General features: G+C 47.6%; 1 protein-coding gene and 8 non-coding genes across 9 annotated transcripts in view; 8 read left to right on the top strand and 1 right to left on the bottom strand.

The window, feature by feature from the left end:
- LOC144159863 (uncharacterized) overlaps nt 1-11,552 on the bottom strand; it is a 28,511-nt gene extending 16,959 nt beyond the window's left edge. Inside the window, exons 1-2 of the mRNA XM_077691526.1 lie at nt 11,459-11,552; nt 10,153-10,281 (exon numbers count right to left, since the gene is read on the bottom strand). Of these exons, the coding sequence (XP_077547652.1) occupies nt 10,153-10,281; nt 11,459-11,531 (202 nt within the window). The 5' untranslated portion in view covers nt 11,532-11,552. The remainder of the gene's footprint in view (nt 1-10,152; nt 10,282-11,458) is intronic.
- Nucleotides 4,201-4,273, top strand: Trnat-ggu (transfer RNA threonine (anticodon GGU)). The gene has a single exon. It is a non-coding gene; the product is annotated as a tRNA-Thr (tRNA).
- Nucleotides 4,665-4,737, top strand: Trnat-ggu (transfer RNA threonine (anticodon GGU)). Its single transcript has one exon. It is a non-coding gene; the product is annotated as a tRNA-Thr (tRNA).
- Nucleotides 5,593-5,665, top strand: Trnat-ggu (transfer RNA threonine (anticodon GGU)). Its single transcript has one exon. It is a non-coding gene; the product is annotated as a tRNA-Thr (tRNA).
- Trnat-ggu (transfer RNA threonine (anticodon GGU)) lies at nt 6,057-6,129 on the top strand. Its single transcript has one exon. It is a non-coding gene; the product is annotated as a tRNA-Thr (tRNA).
- On the top strand, nt 6,521-6,593 carry Trnat-ggu (transfer RNA threonine (anticodon GGU)). The gene has a single exon. It is a non-coding gene; the product is annotated as a tRNA-Thr (tRNA).
- On the top strand, nt 7,913-7,985 carry Trnat-ggu (transfer RNA threonine (anticodon GGU)). The gene has a single exon. It is a non-coding gene; the product is annotated as a tRNA-Thr (tRNA).
- Trnat-ggu (transfer RNA threonine (anticodon GGU)) lies at nt 8,841-8,913 on the top strand. The gene has a single exon. It is a non-coding gene; the product is annotated as a tRNA-Thr (tRNA).
- Trnat-ggu (transfer RNA threonine (anticodon GGU)) lies at nt 9,769-9,841 on the top strand. The gene has a single exon. It is a non-coding gene; the product is annotated as a tRNA-Thr (tRNA).
- Nucleotides 11,553-22,817: the final 11,265 nt, after the last annotated feature.

Below are 22,817 nucleotides of genomic sequence, written 5' to 3'. Positions count from 1 at the left end.
CGAGAGTTATAACTTGGAATTCTTGCGATATTCACAAGGAATACAGTGTTAGGTATTGTCTTCCATATACCTTATCCAAATACTATGACCCCTCCCTCTGCTCCTTACTTGGTAACCTAATTCCTTTTGTTTTCATTCCTTTGCTTCGAGTTTAGTGCGCGCCCGCATCCCTCCAACCTTTTCTTTGGAATTCCATTTTATTTCTTCTTTTCGTGTCTTTTTTGCTCGGCTTTGTGTTATGCCCTGAACTTTATCTTTTCGATTTTGAGTTTCAGGACAGGTCTGTTCCAGGAATGTTGGTGTTGGCGACATGTGCCGTTTCAGTTGTGGGGTTATTGCTTTTTCTTTTGTGTTTGTGTTTGTGTGGTTGTCCTCCCTGTTTTTCTTTTTTCCTGGACCTAGTTATTTCCCCCTTCTCTTCCTTTTCTTTTGAACTGAGGCTGGCAGATAGTTTCTGATAAGCATTCCTCTCACCGCCTGTTCTACTTCCGGCGTTTCTGAGAACATTTTGGTATGCCGCGTGGCGGGGCAACAAACACCCTCTCATCCTTTCTCTCCAAGACTTTTCCGGAATATCAACCCCCGGCTGACTTCCCTCTTACCTATTTCGCGCCTCAAACTATACAACCTTCTTTCCCCCCCCCCCCCCAATATCTCCCCCGAAATACTTCTAAACCAATCCGCTTTCTCAATTACACTTCCCTTTCTCTTCTCACCTGCGGACCAACCCCTATATAAAGCGTGCCAGCCAGGAGAGAGGTTACCCTGACGAAGGAAAGTCTCTTTGCTGAAACGTTGGCAACAATCGTGGTTTCTGCATTGTTCGAAGTTGTCTTTTCTTATACATACACACACACACACATAATATATATATATATATATATATATATATATATATATATATATATATATAATATATATATAATATATATATATATATATAAGGAAGAAAGAAAGAAAGAAAAACACGCGCCCAGAGTGGGGACCGAACCGAACCCATAGATATATATATATATATATATATATATATATATATATATATGGGTTCGGTTCGGTCCCCACTCTGGGCGCGTGTTTTTCTTTCTTTCTTTCTTCCTTACATTAAAAAAATCTTAACTTCATTAACCATAGTAAAAAATAGAGCCTAACAACACCCCTATGGCTCCTTTGGCGTTGTAGACTGCCGACCTATGTATCTGTATATATATCTATATATATAGCGAATCGGAGTAGGAAATGAGGGGCTCGTAGAAATAACACAGAAATAAGGGTTGGCAGTCAAGAAAACCTCAGAAAGCAAAGGGGAGGTTGTGCTAGGTCATTGAAACAGATAAAGTATTTGGAAAGAAGGAAAGAAAGCGGAGAAAAAATGCCCGCCAATTGGGATCCGAACCCACGACCTCCAGAATACCGGTCTGGTGCGATATCGCATCCGACCGGTATTCTGGAGGTCGTGGGTTCGGATCCCACCTGGTGGGCTTTTTTTCTCCACTTTCTTGCTTTCGTTCCAAATTCTTTATCTGTTTCAATGACTTACCACAACCTCCCCTTTGCTCTGTGAGGTTTTCTTGACTGCCAACCCTTATTTCTACATATATATACATATTTATATATATATATATATATATATATATATATATATATATATATTGTGCGCACAGGAGTGATCGTTCTCTCGTAACTGTTAGTCGACAGGCCAATCCCACCTAGCAACTCATCATCAGTGTGGCGCACGCGATCACCACACCATCTTCTTCATCTTTGATCCTCGCGCCTTCTTGACGATCGCTTCTCGCAACGGCCTCTCGGCGAGGTTGCGTCGTCATTAAACGAGTCCTTCGAGCCTCCCGTGTCCGAGTCTTGCAATATATATATATATATATATAAGACAGAAATAAGAATTGGCAGTCAAGACAACCTCGGAAAGCAAAGGGGAGGATGTAGTACGTCAAGATAAAGAATTTGGAAAATAAGAAAGTGGAGAAAAAATGCCCGCCAGGTGGGATCCGAACCCACGACCTCCAGAATACCGGTCTGGTGCGATAACCACTACGCTACCGGCGGGGCTACTTTTAGCCTCCACTTTCTGGGGTATTTATGTTCACGTGTTTTTGTTTCCTGCGCTTGGGGGTGGTAGCCAGCGCCACTCGGACTACTCGGGGTGAAGGGAACCTTCTTTTTAACCCCCGGGCCGTGACTCAAGCGTCTACGACATGTCGAGAGTGGTCGAAGAGCGTTGAACCCTCTTAAGCTAACCTTGGCACCAAGACTGCCAGAACAGAGGCCCTCGCTATGCATGTAGCGAATCAGAATAGGAAATGAGGGGCTCGTTGAAAATAAGACAGAAATAAGAATTGGCAGTCAAGACAACCTCGGAAAGCAAAGGGGAGGATGTAGTACGTCAAGATAAAGAATTTGGAAAATAAGAAAGTGGAGAAAAAATGCCCGCCAGGTGGGATCCGAACCCACGACCTCCAGAATACCGGTCTGGTGCGATAACCACTACGCTACCGGCGGGGCTACTTTTAGCCTCCACTTTCTGGGGTATTTATGTTCACGTGTTTTTGTTTCCTGCGCTTGGGGGTGGTAGCCAGCGCCACTCGGACTACTCGGGGTGAAGGGAACCTTCTTTTTAACCCCCGGGCCGTGACTCAAGCGTCTACGACATGTCGAGAGTGGTCGACCAGCGTTGAACCCTCTTAAGCTAACCTTGGCACCAAGACTGCCAGAACAGAGGCCCTCGCTATGCATGTAGCGAATCAGAATAGGAAATGAGGGGCTCGTTGAAAATAAGACAGAAATAAGAATTGGCAGTCAAGACAACCTCGGAAAGCAAAGGGGAGGATGTAGTACGTCAAGATAAAGAATTTGGAAAATAAGAAAGTGGAGAAAAAATGCCCGCCAGGTGGGATCCGAACCCACGACCTCCAGAATACCGGTCTGGTGCGATAACCACTACGCTACCGGCGGGGCTACTTTTAGCCTCCACTTTCTGGGGTATTTATGTTCACGTGTTTTTGTTTCCTGCGCTTGGGGGTGGTAGCCAGCGCCACTCGGACTACTCGGGGTGAAGGGAACCTTCTTTTTAACCCCCGGGCCGTGACTCAAGCGTCTACGACATGTCGAGAGTGGTCGACCAGCGTTGAACCCTCTTAAGCTAACCTTGGCACCAAGACTGCCAGAACAGAGGCCCTCGCTATGCATGTAGCGAATAAGAATAGGAAATGAGGGGCTCGTTGAAAATAAGACAGAAATAAGAATTGGCAGTCAAGACAACCTCGGAAAGCAAAGGGGAGGATGTAGTACGTCAAGATAAAGAATTTGGAAAATAAGAAAGTGGAGAAAAAATGCCCGCCAGGTGGGATCCGAACCCACGACCTCCAGAATACCGGTCTGGTGCGATAACCACTACGCTACCGGCGGGGCTACTGTTAGCCTCCACTTTCTGGGGTATTTATGTTCACGTGTTTTTGTTTCCTGCGCTTGGGGGTGGTAGCCAGCGCCACTCGGACTACTCGGGGTGAAGGGAACCTTCTTTTTAACCCCCGGGCCGTGACTCAAGCGTCTACGACATGTCGAGAGTGGTCGACCAGCGTTGAACCCTCTTAAGCTAACCTTGGCACCAAGACTGCCAGAACAGAGGCCCTCGCTATGCATGTAAGCTTGAAGCTCCAAAGATTGAAGCTCCAAAGCTTCAATCTATATATATATATATATATATATATATATATATATATATATATATATATGTTTGAAAATAGGGGTTGGCAGTCAAGAAAACCTCGGAAAGCCGGATCCCACCCGGCGGGCATTTTTTCACCACTTTCTTTTCGACTCAAAAAATTCTTCATCTCTTTCTTGGACCCACCACAACCTCCCCTTTGCTTTCCGAGGTTTTCTTGACTGCCAACCCCTCTTTTCAATCTTATTTCACGGAGCCCCTCATTTCCCATTTTCTGATTCGCTACATGCTTAGCGAGGGCCTCTGTTCTGGCAGTCTTGGTGCCAAAGGGAGCTTAAGAGGGTTCAACACTGGACGACCACTCTCGACATGTCGTAGACACTCGAGTCACGGCCCAGGGGTTAAAAAGAAGGTCCCCTTCACCCCGAGTAGTCCGAGTGGCGCTGGCTACCACCCCCAAGTGCAGGAAACAAAAATACCTTAACATAAATACCCGAGAAAGTGCTGGGGAAACAGCCCCGCCGGTAGCGTAGTGGTTATCGCACCAGACCGGTATTCTGGAGGTCGTGGGTTCGGATCCCACCCGGCGGGCATTTTTTCACCACTTTCTTTTCGACTCAAAAAATTCTTCATCTTTTTCTATGACCCACCACAACCTCCCCTTTGCTTTCCGACGTTTTCTTGACTGCCAACCCCTATTTTCAATCTTATTTCATGGAGCCCCTCATTTCCCATTTTCTGATTCGCTACATGCTTAGCGAGGGCCTCTTTTCTGGCAGTCTTGGTGCCAAAGGGAGCTTAAGAGGGTTCAACGCTGGACGACCACTCTCGACATGTCGTAGACACTCGAGTCACGGTCCAGGGGTTAAAAAGAAGGTCCCCTTCACCCCGAGTAGTCCGAGTGGCGCTGGCTACCACCCCCAAGTGCAGGAAACAAAAATACCTTAACATAAATACCCGAGAAAGTGCTGGGGAAACAGCCCCGCCGGTAGCGTAGTGGTTATCGCACCAGACCGGTATTCTGGAGGTCGTGGGTTCGGATCCCACCCGGCGGGCATTTTTTCACCACTTTCTTTTCGACTCAAAAAATTCTTCATCTCTTTCTATGACCCACCACAACCTCCCCTTTGCTTTCCGAGGTTTTCTTGACTGCCAACCCCTATTTTCAATCTGATTTCACGGAGCCCCTCATTTCCCATTTTCTGATTCGCTACATGCTTAGCGAGGGCCTCTGTTCTGGCAGTCTTGGTGCCAAAGGGAGCTTAAGAGGGTTCAACACTGGACGACCACTCTCGACATGTCGTAGACACTCGAGTCACGGCCCAGGGGTTAAAAAGAAGGTCCCCTTCACCCCGAGTAGTCCGAGTGGCGCTGGCTACCACCCCCAAGTGCAGGAAACAAAAATACCTTAACATAAATACCCGAGAAAGTGCTGGGGAAACAGCCCCGCCGGTAGCGTAGTGGTTATCGCACCAGACCGGTATTCTGGAGGTCGTGGGTTTGGATCCCACCCGGCGGGCATTTTTTCACTACTTTCTTTTCGACTCAAAAAATTCTTCATCTCTTTCTATGACCCACCACAACCTCCCCTTTGCTTTCCGAGGTTTTCTTGACTGCCAACCCCTATTTTCAATCTTATTTCACGGAGCCCCTCATTTCCCATTTTCTGATTCGCTACATGCTTAGCGAGGGCCTCTGTTCTGGCAGTCTTGGTGCCAAAGGGAGCTTAAGAGGGTTCAACGCTGGACGACCACTCTCGACATGTCGTAGACACTCGAGTCACGGCCCAGGGGTTAAAAAGAAGGTCCCCTTCACCCCGAGTAGTCCGAGTGGCGCTGGCTACCACCCCCAAGTGCAGGAAACAAAAATACCTTAACATAAATACCCGAGAAAGTGCTGGGGAAACAGCCCCGCCGGTAGCGTAGTGGTTATCGCACCAGACCGGTATTCTGGAGGTCGTGGGTTCGGATCCCACCCGGCGGGCATTTTTTCACCACTTTCTTTTCGACTCAAAAAATTCTTCATCTCTTTCTATGACCCACCACAACCTCCCCTTTGCTTTCCGAGGTTTTCTTGACTGCCAACCCCTATTTTCAATCTTATTTCACGGAGCCCCTCATTTCCCATTTTCTGATTCGCTACATGCTTAGCGAGGGCCTCTGTTCTGGCAGTCTTGGTGCCAAAGGGGGCTTAAGAGGGTTCAACACTGGACGACCACTCTCGACATGTCGTAGACACTCGAGTCACGGCCCAGGGGTTAAAAAGAAGGTCCCCTTCACCCCGAGTAGTCCGAGTGGCGCTGGCTACAACCCCCAAGTGCAGGAAACAAAAATACCTTAACATAAATACCCGAGAAAGTGCTGGGGAAACAGCCCCGCCGGTAGCGTAGTGGTTATCGCACCAGACCGGTATTCTGGAGGTCGTGGGTTCGGATCCCACCCGGCGGGCATTTTTTCACCACTTTCTTTTCGACTCAAAAAATTCTTCATCTCTTTCTATGACCCACCACAACCTCCCCTTTGCTTTCTGAGGTTTTCTTGACTGCCAACCCCTATTTTCAATCTTATTTCACGGAGCCCCTCATTTCCCATTTTCTGATTCGCTACATGCTTAGCGAGGGCCTCTGTTCTGGCAGTCTTGGTGCCAAAGGGAGCTTAAGAGGGTTCAACGCTGGACGACCACTCTCGACATGTCGTAGACACTCGAGTCACGGCCCAGGGGTTAAAAAGAAGGTCCCCTTCACCCCGAGTAGTCCGAGTGGCGCTGGCTACCACCCCCAAGTGCAGGAAACAAAAATACCTTAACATAAATACCCGAGAAAGTGCTGGGGAAACAGCCCCGCCGGTAGCGTAGTGGTTATCGCACCAGACCGGTATTCTGGAGGTCGTGGGTTCGGATCCCACCCGGCGGGCATTTTTTCACCACTTTCTTTTCGACTAAAAAAATTCTTCATCTCTTTCTATGACCCACCACAACCTCCCCTTTGCTTTCCGAGGTTTTCTTGACTGCCAACCCGTATTTTCAATCTTATTTCACGGAGCCCCTCATTTCCCATTTTCTGATTCGCTACATGCTTAGCGAGGGCCTCTGTTCTGGCAGTCTTGGTACCAAAGGGGGCTTAAGAGGGTTCAACGCTGGACGACCACTCTCGACATGTCGTAGACACTCGAGTCACGGCCCAGGGGTTAAAAAGAAGGTCCCCTTCACCCCGAGTAGTCCGAGTGGCGCTGGCTACCACCCCCAAGTGCAGGAAACAAAAATACCTTAACATAAATACCCGAGAAAGTGCTGGGGAAACAGCCCCGCCGGTAGCGTAGTGGTTATCGCACCAGACCTGTATTCTGGAGGTCGTGGGTTCGGATCCCACCCGGCGGGCATTTTTTCACCACTTTCTTTTCGACTCAAAAAATTCTTCATCTCTTTCTATGACCCACCACAACCTCCCCTTTGCTTTCCGAGGTTTTCTTGACTGCCAACCCCTATTTTCAATCTTATTTCACGGAGCCCTTCATTTCCCATTTTCTGATTCGCTACATGCTTAGCGAGGGCCTCTGTTCTGGCAGTCTCGGTGCCAAAGGGAGCTTAAGAGGGTTCAACGCTGGACGACCACTCTCGACATGTCGTAGACACTCGAGTCACGGCCCAGGGGTTAAAAAGAAGGTCCCCTTCACCCCGAGTAGTCCGAGTGGCGCTGGCTACCACCCCCAAGTGCAGGAAACAAAAATACCTTAACATAAATACCCGAGAAAGTGCTGGGGAAACAGCCCCGCCGGTAGCGTAGTGGTTATCGCACCAGACCGGTATTCTGGAGGTCGTGGGTTTGGATCCCACCCGGCGGGCATTTTTTCACTACTTTCTTTTCGACTCAAAAAATTCTTCATCTCTTTCTATGACCCACCACAACCTCCCCTTTGCTTTCCGAGGTTTTCTTGACTGCCAACCCCTATTTTCAATCTTATTTCACGGAGCCCCTCATTTCCCATTTTCTGATTCGCTACATGCTTAGCGAGGGCCTCTGTTCTGGCAGTCTTGGTGCCAAAGGGAGCTTAAGAGGGTTCAACGCTGGACGACCACTCTCGACATGTCGTAGACACTCGAGTCACGGCCCAGGGGTTAAAAAGAAGGTCCCCTTCACCCCGAGTAGTCCGAGTGGCGCTGGCTACCACCCCCAAGTGCAGGAAACAAAAATACCTTAACATAAATACCCGAGAAAGTGCTGGGGAAACAGCCCCGCCGGTAGCGTAGTGGTTATCGCACCAGACCGGTATTCTGGAGGTCGTGGGTTCGGATCCCACCCGGCGGGCATTTTTTCACCACTTTCTTTTCGACTCAAAAAATTCTTCATCTCTTTCTATGACCCACCACAACCTCCCCTTTGCTTTCCGAGGTTTTCTTGACTGCCAACCCCTATTTTCAATCTTATTTCACGGAGCCCCTCATTTCCCATTTTCTGATTCGCTACATGCTTAGCGAGGGCCTCTGTTCTGGCAGTCTTGGTGCCAAAGGGGGCTTAAGAGGGTTCAACACTGGACGACCACTCTCGACATGTCGTAGACACTCGAGTCACGGCCCAGGGGTTAAAAAGAAGGTCCCCTTCACCCCGAGTAGTCCGAGTGGCGCTGGCTACAACCCCCAAGTGCAGGAAACAAAAATACCTTAACATAAATACCCGAGAAAGTGCTGGGGAAACAGCCCCGCCGGTAGCGTAGTGGTTATCGCACCAGAACGGTATTCTGGAGGTCGTGGGTTCGGATCCCACCCGGCGGGCATTTTTTCACCACTTTCTTTTCGACTCAAAAAATTCTTCATCTCTTTCTATGACCCACCACAACCTCCCCTTTGCTTTCTGAGGTTTTCTTGACTGCCAACCCCTATTTTCAATCTTATTTCACGGAGCCCCTCATTTCCCATTTTCTGATTCGCTACATGCTTAGCGAGGGCCTCTGTTCTGGCAGTCTTGGTGCCAAAGGGAGCTTAAGAGGGTTCAACGCTGGACGACCACTCTCGACATGTCGTAGACACTCGAGTCACGGCCCAGGGGTTAAAAAGAAGGTCCCCTTCACCCCGAGTAGTCCGAGTGGCGCTGGCTACCACCCCCAAGTGCAGGAAACAAAAATACCTTAACATAAATACCCGAGAAAGTGCTGGGGAAACAGCCCCGCCGGTAGCGTAGTGGTTATCGCACCAGACCGGTATTCTGGAGGTCGTGGGTTCGGATCCCACCCGGCGGGCATTTTTTCACCACTTTCTTTTCGACTAAAAAAATTCTTCATCTCTTTCTATGACCCACCACAACCTCCCCTTTGCTTTCCGAGGTTTTCTTGACTGCCAACCCGTATTTTCAATCTTATTTCACGGAGCCCCTCATTTCCCATTTTCTGATTCGCTACATGCTTAGCGAGGGCCTCTGTTCTGGCAGTCTTGGTACCAAAGGGGGCTTAAGAGGGTTCAACGCTGGACGACCACTCTCGACATGTCGTAGACACTCGAGTCACGGCCCAGGGGTTAAAAAGAAGGTCCCCTTCACCCCGAGTAGTCCGAGTGGCGCTGGCTACCACCCCCAAGTGCAGGAAACAAAAATACCTTAACATAAATACCCGAGAAAGTGCTGGGGAAACAGCCCCGCCGGTAGCGTAGTGGTTATCGCACCAGACCTGTATTCTGGAGGTCGTGGGTTCGGATCCCACCCGGCGGGCATTTTTTCACCACTTTCTTTTCGACTCAAAAAATTCTTCATCTCTTTCTATGACCCACCACAACCTCCCCTTTGCTTTCCGAGGTTTTCTTGACTGCCAACCCCTATTTTCAATCTTATTTCACGGAGCCCTTCATTTCCCATTTTCTGATTCGCTACATGCTTAGCGAGGGCCTCTGTTCTGGCAGTCTCGGTGCCAAAGGGAGCTTAAGAGGGTTCAACGCTGGACGACCACTCTCGACATGTCGTAGACACTCGAGTCACGGCCCAGGGGTTAAAAAGAAGGTCCCCTTCACCCCGAGTAGTCCGAGTGGCGCTGGCTACCACCCCCATGTGCAGGAAACAAAAATACCTTAACATAAATACCCGAGAAAGTGCTGGGGAAACAGCCCCGCCGGTAGCGTAGTGGTTATCGCACCAGACCGGTATTCTGGAGGTCGTGGGTTCGGATCCCACCCGGCGGGCATTTTTTCACCACTTTCTTTTCGACTCAAAAAATTCTTCATCTCTTTCTATGACCCACCACAACCTCCCCTTTGCTTTCCGAGGTTTTCTTGACTGCCAACCCCTATTTTCAATCTTATTTCACGGAGCCCCTCATTTCCCATGTTCTGATTCGCTACATATATATATATATATATATATATATATATATATATATATATATATATATATATATATATATATATATATATATATATATATATATATATATTCCCGTATATGTATACGCACGACTTTATAGATGACAAGTTTTCGGAAAGAAATCACTTACGACGGTGTGGGGCCTCCGACGACGACGGCTTCTTGGTCCAGCTGGGAATCAAGATGTATTCTTGCGAACTACCATCAGTGCCGTCACCGCCTCGCCCAGTACTGTCTTCTTCCGTGCCACTACCTTTGCCTACGCAAACCGTACGGTATGCACAGGATCGATCAGTGGTCTGAGCGACTTTCGCGCAGTACATGCATCAACGTTCGTCTCTCTCAAACACGTGTACAGTTCCCACCCAGACGAGAAAAAAATGGTGGAGGCGGTGCCCCGGGGCACTGGTTTGAAATTTAAAGGAATAACACATGTGCGGAGAGCGACGGGTTTCATTCAGCACGCGCTTTCTCTCTCCGAACTCCGGCCGACACCAGAGAGGAACACACATAAAGCGCGCAGGACTGGTTTAAGAGAGGGTGAACAACGTGCACCTCTCTTGCCGCACTTGCGTTGTGCCCTGTATGCTCGAGCGACACAGCAATTCAAAGAAAGTCACGCAGACTCCATGCCTACGCAAGTTTCCGTTTTCCTGTTGTTGGACCATGACTGCTTCTTTGGTAAAGAGAAAATGCAAAATGAACTCCGTCAAAAGAATTTAGCGTTCCGAAACTCGCTATACTGCCGTAATGTTTCTTATGCTATCGCATCTTATAGTAATCGCTGGTTTATCCTCCAAGCAGCCATCTGTGCAGATGAGTTCGTTATTTCACTATTAGTTTATTTCTCAGTCCAAAAAGTAGTACAGTAATAGTATTGCGTGTGTCTTGTTTTCCGCCAAATATTTTTGTGGCAGTGTTTTTCTTTCCGCGGCAAGATTCTAATTTACAAGACAAGATCTAAATCTAAATATACAAGACAAGAAGTATATGTTCCTTTCAATATGTGCTAAATGCACATCTTAACAGTCTAGAGAAATAAGGAAACAAATGCAGGCTATTAGGTCATTGCGAATCGGTGTGTGTTATTAATAAAATTCTCGCCTTAAATGCTATTTCCGCATGTAGGCTCTAAGGTTATGCAGCATTCTGATACTGTTATTTTACAAAGCCCTTTTCAGCCGATTTATATACCCATTGCTCTCAAGGCAGTCTGCGAAGCCCGGCTGTAAAACTTTCGCGTTTAGAGGTGACCGGTTCAAAAAAGAAAAGACAGCAAATTCTGTCAACGCACTAGTTGTAAGAGCATGGCATCTTGTGTCTTATAAAATTTTCTTCTGTTCCTGTTTTGTGTGCCCCGAAGCAACTAGCCTGAGCCTCCACCCCAATGAGCTTTGTCTTTATTTCGCGGAGTTGGTGTGGAAAGTGCAACTCACTGTTGACGAAAGCAACGAGAACGATCCCAGTCCCGAGGCATAAGAGTAGTAGAAGCATGCCGCCGATGATCATGCAGTGGGTGTTAGAGCCACTGTCCCTGGAAAATAAGAAAAAATGTCTCCGCATCTGTTTTCTTCAGTGTAAATATCGTTTAAAAACGATAGTCATCTGCCATCTCGGCACGTGACCCCTTGTCCGCTTTCTGTTCCCACCCGTCGCGCTATTCTCATCCCTCTCGTGCTCCTCTCGTGAAGAATTCAGCAAATTTGGTTATTTACGCACTTCACTCTGCCTTCGCACTCCTCGTTCATCTTTCCTTAAGCTTTTGTTTCCTGTCTGCATTAAACCCCATGAGTGAAAGCTGCGTACCTATTGCGCTTGCTTTTCGCGCGCACCGCACTGCGTCGGTCGTGTCCTACGAGTACTGGCTATCGCCACCAACTCGTGCGGAAAGGACTCTCAGCTTCCTACGGAGTTTCGCTTGTCAGCCTACCTAATGTGGCCCACGCTTAATCCCCCCAACGTTCCCTCATGCAATCCCAGTTAATAAATTATTCTACATAAATCGTACGAGCGCCATTTGAACGCTCTAACGCGTTGTTCTTCACTTGCTATAGTGCAAACCAACCCAACGTATATCCTTAAGTGATAAATACCGGAACCGCTTGTTAAGTACTTACATTTTGCCTCAAATGTACTGAGGTTTTCTTTGTGCTAAATGATGGGGAAATTAATGACTTGTGCCAGTACATTTAGTACTTTGGATCGGTTCTGCACATGCAAACTTATTGTTGACGAATCTTTGCAGCTTTCTTCTGGGAGGCTGAATCCAGAGACAGTCAAAGAGGGAGACAGACGAAAATTTTCGCATTTACGTAGCCCAAAATAGACTATCCTCTCTAAGATCTCTTTTGTGGTTTCCTACATTGACGACCTTTTTATAAGCGTTCTGACTCGCTTTCTCTCCTCCTGCGGACAACGGTCTCATGCCTTGACGTCAACCCACTGCTACATTCCGGAAACAGGACCTTCCAAGTTTTTTATGCAAAACATTCAGTTTGAATTCTGCCTCTTGCGATGTTTAAAGTCGCTCCTCACTTTCCACTCTCCTGCAAGGTTTTATAAATATAAATTATTTCACCCTGGTGATATAGTCTTAGCTCATTGAATGTAATGATATTATGTTCCACCCCTTTCCGGGGCTGTGAGCGAACAAAATTGGACTCACATGGTCGTTATTGTTAGGGATACTTTAATGGTAGTAGGGTAAAGTAATGTGAATGATTCCGGGTAAAAAGTACTCAATTTTGCACGATACATATATTACACAACCAGAACCACACTGGTGCCGCAGACCTTTCCGCGTGGAACGCGGTGATAGCCTGGGCATGTTTTTGTCGGAAACTATTACAGTTTGGGTAGGAATGGTGTCATGGTATTTACAAAAAGACTGGTTTTTGCAATAGAAACAAGTGTAGAGGTTGTCTTCGAAGGCGGTTTTAGGTTGGCATCCAATGTGGAAATTTTGTTTTAGGAGTGGCAGCAAAGTAAGGAATGTTCCCTCCTCTGTTCTGACGTACAGTGAAGCATGCATCCTCAGTTATAATGGTCCGTACTCGTCCTTATGAGCCTGACGTCTGAAAAGAAAGTGGTGTCGTATCGCCCTCGCTTTCATCAAAGGATGTTTGCGCAACTGACTCAAGAATGAGTCCCCCATGGTAGGTTCACTTAAGCCCAAAAGGTGCACAATACATTAACAGGAATCGAATAGGTGGTGTCAGAGCCCACATAAACACTTGACACAAACAACTTACATCTTTGTGTCACCCACTGCAAAACAAAAAAAAAATTGGATTAGCTGCCACTCAATACCAGCTTTGCGTACGGGCAATAAAATCGACTACTTTACTGAACGTCATACGGGTTTAATGAGGTGGACTGAGTTTACAGCATAGCCTTCAGAGATAAAACCGCCAAAAATATGACCATGCAGGTCTCCTTAATGCACGTATCAATGACAGTCTAACCTGCGTATTGGGTTGGAATGACTGGGTTGTCGCGAATTCAGGACGGTGCTGGGAATTACGATCCTGGTAACGGAGAAAGATCCTGGGCAATAGTGTTGGATCTGTCTCAATCTGGTCAAGCAAAGCCGTGTTAGCTCTGCACCCGTGGGATATTCGTACTTTTCCATGAACAGTGCAATACTGGCTCTGAAATTGCGTGAAAATGCCTTTGTAGCTCAGCAAATGCAGTGCCAGTCCTCTGACTCCAAACTGGAAACGACACTGTTGTATCAAATAAAGGTACAATTAGGTTGCTTGGACTAGAAGGGAGCAGTTGTAACTGCCCTACATCTTGGATGCAGCATTGACGTATTTATGGAGATCCACAATGCTGTCAGCAATCCGAACAAACATACCGGTTCTCAGTGACATTCTTGTCTTACGTTATCCAAGGCTGTAGACCGCTATATGTAGTTTTTGGTTGGAGAAATCACGTTTCTTCATCTAAGCAGCCACAGTGCGTGGCCTATACAGCGTGGGCTAATGTCAGACAAGCATTTTACTGAGAACCATCATACTTGTTAAGATTGTTGATATCGTATATATTTTAGATGGGGAAGCCATACGGGTCCCCATCTGCACTGCTGGCATGTTGAAACAGCTGATAGCAGCCGCAGCATTTGCATTGGGTTGACAAGTGTGACGGGGCTTGCCCTTACGGGTGTTACGATGCGCCCGCAGGTGCACATTATTCCATCGCCCCCTTTGCCCAACATACATCTCTTAACAGGACACAGGAATCAGATATGCCGCATTGCTTCGGCAATCAACTAACCAAGCCTATTTTGCGCCACCGCGATTCTCTTGTGGTCCTTCCTTTGTACATAGCCTATTGCCAAATTTAGGTATAAGTCTTTGTAACTACCTGTACGCTAAAATAACGCATAAACACCAAGCGTGCCCCATATCTTTATGTCCTATGCGAAAAGGAGTGACGATATGCTGCAAAAGCGCAACGTTAGCGTTTTTCTTTGTCTTGCTACTGCTTCCTGGGTACCTGTTTTATTTAATGTCTTCGTGGCCATAAGAGCAAAGAATTGGTCGTAAAAACCTGCTTGGTTTATTGTATGCGGCGAGCAAAGCTCCCCGCCCAGCTGTTGCACAAGGCTTTATAAGTGAAGAAATCCTCATGTTGACAATACTTACTAATTTACTACGTTTGAATGGTGTGAAAAATAACACAACCTGGGCTTGTTAGACATGAAAGCGTACGTGCAGCGCATATGCTTACACCGAAATGACAATAAAAAGTCCCGAAACTGAATCATACCCTCATGGGGAACGTCACTTTGTAAAGCCAAACGATGACCATGTTTTTCAAACACCCTCACAAGGTTTCCTAATTGTTGCTCAAAGGCAGTTTACTGACAAATCTAGAGGTAGTCGTGACCTTAATTATGTTTGACTCTCTTTTGCTACCTGCCTAAAAATCGCTCTTATAGGTATAACGTTTGCAAGCGTGGGTGAACAACTCTTTAAAAAGTTACTCTTCCACATAGTCGGCGTTCTATTCAATTATAGGAGGGTATATAATCTGGACTTCTGGATAAGTCATTCGGAGTAGATGGCCATTCGCCGTTGCCGATTGCAAGATTCAGTAGATTCATTGAAACCGTTGTCTGGAAAATTATTTTTTTCCCACTGGAGACCGTTCCCGCCGTTCTCAGCCAGTTTCGGAGGCCACAGCAAACGTGAACAGTAGTATCAACGAAACCATTACCTGCCAACCAGTGTGAAGAATTTGGCAGATAGGGATGGGGCTAGGATGCCTGCGACAACCATCGTGTGATTGATAAATCTCGACGACAAGAAGTTATTCTACAAGTACCAAGGCAAGCGCGGGCTTGCCGAAGCAAAAAATATAAGTGTGTGAAGTGTCGTCTGCTGCTTCACCAGGACTTGAAGAAAAAATATTCTGACCGCATTATACACGGGTAAGGAGTTAGTCAGAGTAGAGACCACATTAACCGCCACAGCAACGGTGTGCTACAAGCTCCAGCTTGCCGGTGCGGCTTCTGAGAATCGATGTCCCTATATAAGCCTGAATATCTTCCACATACAGGGCGCATGCATTTCCCGTTTCCGAGGGAACCGGACAGAACGCCAGTCAACGCGTAATAATCAATGGTTTCATAGTGTAAGGGAGCTCATTGGCGGGATTATAGGCTCTGTAGTAGCAAAACGGCTCCTAATCTCCCGTTGGCTACTGGCTCCCGTTGGAAGATATCCACTGGGGAGAATTGGCCAACGCTCAACCCCGTTATTCATTTTCCGTCGGAATCATGATGAGAGAACGTGAAACTTTGCTAACAGGTTGGCCGCGCCAATAGTGACAATTGTCGCCCAAATCCCGTGGTTCAATTGTTCCCGTCTTTTCCCACATGCACGTACACAAATGCACAAACACACGCACCAGTTGTACTTGCATACAGACGAGCTTAAAACTGGTTCGCAAGTACATTGGCATTCCACACGACATTGCCCACATACCGTCAGTTGTAAATAAAGGCAGTTGAACGCCACCGTATTAGAGAGCATAGCTTCGAGCCTCATACGTGTTACCAGAAGCAAGTTTGCAGATTCACGGTCGTTTGGGTGATAGCTGGCTCTGTTCCTCTAATATAAACAGGTAATAAATAAGGAGCAACAAAACTTGCAGTTACTATGTTTTTGATTAGTGACTACCCAGCTGAAGGCATGCCACATAGAGTAATTTCTTCTACTGCCCTCAGTTCCTTTTGATTCTTTTGATTATGATTAATGTGCCTGTACATTACAGGAGGACCGAAGACGTTCGCCTTGAGGGTACATGCGTCACTGAAACCCTGTTGCCACAGGATACTATACCTTGGCTCATGGTATACGTCTGTCCTGTAAAAAAATAATGATTGGTTAGATGCTTCTACCTTACAACCTCTAAATGAACAGCGTTTACCCAAAATGTCAGCAGCTGCAACGTTGACGATTGTCATCACGCATGACTCAAACGCTGTTTCCCCAGTTTATTTGGGGTAGCTTAAGGTATATACTGTACGTTGGCTGATGGTATGCTGCTGGGCTTTAAATTAAAATAATGATTGGTCGGATGTTTCCGCCCCAAAACCCCTAGATGGATAGAAGGTGCTGAAAATGTCAAAAGCAACAACCTAGGCAGTTGCGCTCTCGCATGACTCAAACGCTGTTGCCCAATGTTATTTGTGGTAGCGTTATGCATATACTATACCTTGGGTCATAGTATACTGGTCTCCTGTAAATAAAAATAACTATTGGTCACATGTTTTAAGCCCAGAACCCCTAAATAAACCCAACATGTCAAAAGCCACAACTTAGACAGTTGTGCTCATGCATGACTCGAATGCTGTTACCCAATGATATTTGGGATAGCTTCACGCGTATACTATACCTGGGCTGATGGTATACAGCTGTCCTGTGAATAAAAATAACGTTTGTTTAGATGTTTCAGCCCCAGAACCCCAAAATCAACAGCGTGTACCCAAAATTCCTTAGGCAACAGCATAGACAGTTGTGCTCATGCATGACTCAAACACTGTTGCACCATATTATTTGGGATAGCTTCATGGCTATACTATACCTGGGCTCATGGTATACTGCGACGCTGTAAATAAAAATTACTATGGGTCAGATGTTTCATCCCCAGAACTCCTAAATGAAAAGCGTGTACCCAAGCTGTTAAAAGTAACAACCTAGAGAGTTTTGCTGACGCATGATTGAAACCATATTGCCCTATGGTATTTTCTAAGACCTAATTCATATACTATAACTGTGCTTGCTGTACACTGCTGTCTTGTAACTAGAAGTAACTATTGATTAGATGTTTCACCCCCAGAACCCTTAAATGAGCAGCGTATAGCCAAAATAAAAAGGCAGCAACATAGACAGTTTTCATTACGCATGGAAACCAATTATGCGCAACGTGAGTATTTAAGGGTAGCCCATGAATGAAAGTGCAATTATCCGTAAATTGTTGTCAAAGCAACCACATGGAGACATACAAACGTTTAATGTGCAGCCAATAAGTTAAAGCAGTAGCGCTTCAAGATTACAATACTTTAAATCTATCATGTTGTAAGACTCACCGATTTGGTTTGCGTGGATTCTAGCAGTCCAGAGCAGCCATAGTAATCAGCCGCGCTCATTAGGTGTTTGTGGATGGGCAAAATAAGCACAAAACGGACACGGAGACACCACAGCGATAAACAGCCACGTTTATAAAACTGAAACCAGGCTAAGTGACATGAACGTGTGGAGAGGGGGAAGCATGCCTGTAGGTTTTTCGATAACGATACTGCGGTGAGGTAAGGTTCCGTGAATTGAACGGGCCATGAGGACAAAACACAAGTTTGTTTTATTCCAAAGATTTTGTGTTTTACAGTGCCCTCAGCATTTCTCCGCCAGCAAACGATGCGATATTCCCCGAGAAAAAATGAAGAATTGTTGTTCAAATTGTGATTCTCTTGCCAAACCGTGTGTTTTCATGACGTCTACCATAAAGCAATGAGGGCGGACATTCAAACGTACTTCTAGTGCGTCATTCGTCTCTGCAGCCTTGCTTGCTGTCAGTCTTCCCTGATAGCGCTAGATAGTCAACCGCGTTATGGCCTTAGGCAGCGACCGTTGTCCGACGTAGCTTTGCTTTTGCACCTGGCTTGTTTTTGTTACGGTAGAATGCAATCGTTTTATGAAACATGAGGTAATACGACAAACAGCGTCACGTAAGAGAATGTCGCTTACGCCGATCGGCGAGTGTCGTATAAGTGTCAGTATGATTATGACGACACAATCTTTCGAATGAAACGAGCTTGTGTTTCCTCTGTATGGCACCTTTAGGCAAGCACCACGCCTGCATGATGAAGTTCTCCTGCCATCGGTGGTAGCAGTGATGAGTGACCTTCTCCGCCACCAGCGATCATTGATGCGGTAGGAAGAAGGGGCATAATCCCTGACTCATGGGGTGGATAATATTCGGCATTGCGGTACGTGTAAAAAAGAAGCTTTCGAGCACGGAGGTTTAAAATGGCTTTGATATAAACTCGCTCTCGAGGGTGCTGCGGTTGCCGAGGAGTGCGAAGGTGTCCACGTCGATGCTGCTAATAATGTCTAATTATGCACTGTTAATGATATTCATCCATGAAGATGTTTGTACCATCGTGTGCGAGAAGGTGTGGATTCTCGACTGACACAAGATTTTCGGGAAAAGGTGCACTTTTCACCAATTTATGGCACTTTGCATTTTCGCTGCCTGCGTGGCAGGGCTAAGCCTAACACGCTAAACTAAGGGTAGGCCTAACTGACGGTGCCTCCTCGGGTAGGATCGATGGAACCTCGTCTACAACGCCAGCACTGGCGGAGCTTGTTATCTAGATGTTCGTGCTAGTTGAGGGAGAAGATATTATGCCAGGGAAGTTCCACAACCCCAGCGAATGGCTTAGCACCGGAGGGAGCCCAAGGTATCGAGACGGCGGGGAGACCCAGGCGAGAAGAACGACTTTCCCGGCATTGAAAGTTCGCCGCTTGACAACAAGAAGGACAGCGGAAAGTGTTATAGGAAAGGGGTCATTCGAGCGGCCCTCATGCCAATTATGCCTGCAGACGATCGGGAGTTTGTTGTGCGACACCGCGGGGGGTGAGACAAGACAAAGAGTAACCCGGCGCGTGTGGCGGATGCCTTCATGGCGGCTGCTGGCATTACCGGGAAAGTGGAGATGAAGGAAGGCATAATGTGTCCTAATGTTCTGCAAAGCAGCCTGGTTGTCAGCACGCCAAGCATAGCGCGAGCGAAGAAGTACTTCCAAGTAGGAGAGATAGAAGTACTAGGCAAGAAGCATGAATCAACGCACACGGAACGACCAAATATGGCAGCGTCAAGGGAGTAATCATGGGTGTCACGGCAGAAGATTCCGACAGCGAGGTCACTGGACATATCGTGACAAAATACAACCCGACTGCAATACGGGGCCAAGTGCATTAGTACGTCGAGGACGGTTATTGTCACCATCAAGAGTGAGAAGGTTCCAAGGTTTGGGAGCTGCGAGATTACCACTGCAGCCTACACAGGAAGCAAACTAAGGTATGTAGGTGCTGCGGCACAGTTGGACACCGCGGCGACGTAGGCCCGACTCCGAGCGCGAAGGTTTCCCTGCCGTATGGGGCCAGTAAACGAAAGAAAGACCATAGATATGAACCCAAATGCCAGTTTTGTGGCAATGGCTACCCAACAGGCGACCAAACCTGTAAATCAAGAAACAAGATTACGTGGGCAACGAAGAAACACCGAAGAAACACAAAGGCAGCAGCGGCAGCGGATATCTTCTTCGGGCTCCTTCCCACGGCTTGGAAGTGAAGGTGTCATGACGACACATCGTGTAGGCGGCGGACGGTGTGCCTCTAGTTACGAGTCAGTCAGAACACCTGCGGTCAAGGACACGCGATGTGTCACGCCAGTTTATTCGCGGAAACAATAGCGACGGCCAGCAGCATCAGGAGCTCCGCGCGAATATGAGCTTGGCGGCCACCGCGCAGGGCAAGGGCAAGACAGCGGCCAACGAATACAAGAACAACAGCAACGACCAGGGTTACGAGGAACTACGGAGGACACACGAACAACTAAGAGTAACCCACGAAAATCAAAGGGCGGACATCGAAGCGCTGGCGCAGAGGCAGGCGGAGATCGAGAAAAGACTCAGGTACCAACACTCCCAACCGCATGAGCAGCAGCAATGGCATCAAGGGAATGCAAGGCCAGCGGGTACCGGGTGGCAGATCCGGAGCACCAGAAGAAGGCACACAAACAGCAGAAACAGCAACAATGGCCGAGACAAGCAGAGCAGCGTCAAGAAAAAGGAGTGGCATCACCACAGCTTGTGATAGAGGTAGCCAGGGACAAAGAGGAAGACGAGGCATCCGAGGCGCCTAAAAGAAGCCACGCAAGTAAACAAAGGTTAACCTCGAAGCGCCGCTCGAGAAACTAACGACCACGGTCGCTAACTGGTGATGGAGCAGAAGTTGGAGGCAATAGAGAAAAAGTTCGCAATATTTGAGGGCATCATTACTGCAATGCGCGTTGATATAGAACTTGAGCTGGAGGTTAAAGCTCGTTGAGCAAACGCTAAAGCCCATAGAAAGAATGTTGGTGTTTGCGGCGCAGCTCGTAAACCACTCATATCTACAAGATTAAGTGCAGCAACCATGTCATGACGGTCCCGTCGCAGAGTAAATTCCGTGGCGGCGACCCCGTTGCTCACGATATTACAATGGAAATGTCTAACCCTAACAACAAGCCAGGTTTGTTCAAGCAGCATGTGCCAGGCACAGAAAAGAAGCGATACATAGTCATGTTACTGGAAACGGTGGCAAAGGCCCCACGATGGCATGACTGGTCGGCGGGGGGTGTGTACGCTGTTAAAGAAGGGCTTACCCGTCATTGCGCCATTAAGTATCAACTGAACTAGGGGAGAAGAGCAAGTGCGAGCAAGTGTGTGTCGGAAGGCTAGAAGCGCGGCGTGTTCGTGGTGAACGTACGCACCAAACCGAAAGACCACACTCACAAGTTCAGGACCTTGATGAGGGTGGCAAGTAACCAAGACAAGGGACGCTGGTGGTGGCGGGCCACCTCAATGTCTCGCATCAAGCATGGGGTACAAGAATGATACGGCCAAGGGCCATGACCTGATGTACGATACAACCGAGCAGGGGTTCACCCTGATCACTAACCCCAAGCAACCCACGCGGACGCGCAGCTCTTCTACCCAACAGGACTCCACGCCGGCACTGCCCTTCGTCAAGAACGGGGGAGAGCTGACGTGGCGTAACACCGGGGAGTGCCTGGAGAGTGACCACTACATCTTGGAGATTGAGCTGGTCGGCGGCGGAGGCCTTCTTGTCGAGCACAAGTGGACCGATCGGTCCGCTTTTCGCAATCTGAGGCGAGATGACCCGGAGGCGGCGAGATTTTGTTAACACCGAAGACTGGACGGCGGCCATCAGTGAGAAAGTTAAGCAAGCTACCAAGACAATCGAGACTCACGATGGCATCAGAAGTGTCCACAGCAAGCAGGGGCACTTGATGAAGGGAAGAAATCGATCAAGGAGTGATCGAAGAAGCCGAAGTGGAACAAGAAGCTGCAGAAGATGGTGATGAACTGAAATGAGCCATTGGGAGGCACAGCGTGTTACTCTTCATACAGCCATGGGGCGAGCCGTGCAACCGCATCAATGGTAGCTTGCATCAAGGCAAGGCCTGGTCGTTGATCCGGCGTTTATTGCACGAGACGAAGACCAATTCGTTCCAGCGGAATCGCATGGGTCGCGTCGTGCGCAAGGCCGAAAAGTTGCTCGGCAGCGACGAGCTGGTAAGCGCTTGAGTGCCAAGTATCTACCCGGAACTGGGGCCGAGCAAAACCCTGAGTACGGGGGTGTTCTGTAGTCGGTTTTCTGGAGATAGATCTACCTTATCACTGCCTTACCGCGTTTTAATAAATTCATACAAAAAATAACATAACATTTGTACACCAGGGTTTCATTGGAGGCTAGAGCAAGAATTTCAATACAGAATTTCATAAACAGCTTAAAGGAGCCATGAAGAGAAAACACAAGTTTGGTTCATTCAAAAGATTGTCTCGTTAGAATCATACTGACACCACTTTTAACGTAAACTTCGCTCAAATAAGCTACATAATTAGGAAAAACGGGAATGGTCATGCGACCCACCAGCTCATTTCCCGCAACAGAACCTGTGATGTCACATGGGCTAAGCTCTGCGATTGGCGGAGGCTGGCAGAAGCAGACGCAAATTAGGTAGAGATTACAAACTAGACGAACGAGCGATTTGCGCTTAAATTTAGGGCACATTCTTTACAAAGCAATAAGAATGATGGGACAAACAGTGGAAGTTACGAAAGCACATGTAAACATAGAAGTACTGATGCGTTCTGCTGTTCGTACTGCGCACAGCATGCTTTGGTTTAGCTGCACAGCACTACGGGGCTTGGGGTTGTCTCAGACGACACTGGCCGATTGACGCAAGCAACGGTGTCTTACGTGACCCCATTTGTCGAGCGAGCACTGTTTCAGGGAACGAATATTTTCTCCCAGAATAAAAACAAGCCAGGTTTAAATGCGGGCAAAAACAAACCAAACGCTTGCCACGGTATGGTGGCGCCATCTAGGTTACGGAACGTAAAGAAACGCGGGAACAAACCAACACCGCTACAGGGTGGAGACAACCTTTGAACGGTCCCGTGCCGCCGCAATTGGGCCAACGGGCTCAATGCGT

This window comes from Haemaphysalis longicornis, unplaced genomic scaffold (assembly GCF_048455015.1).
Source record: "Haemaphysalis longicornis isolate Haplotype H1 unplaced genomic scaffold, Haemaphysalis longicornis Haplotype H1 scaffold_10, whole genome shotgun sequence".
In the NCBI taxonomy this organism is placed as follows: domain Eukaryota; kingdom Metazoa; phylum Arthropoda; class Arachnida; order Ixodida; family Ixodidae; genus Haemaphysalis; species Haemaphysalis longicornis.
The sequence above is the reverse complement of the archived record's forward strand: the minus strand, read 5'-3'. Positions and strand labels throughout refer to the sequence as shown.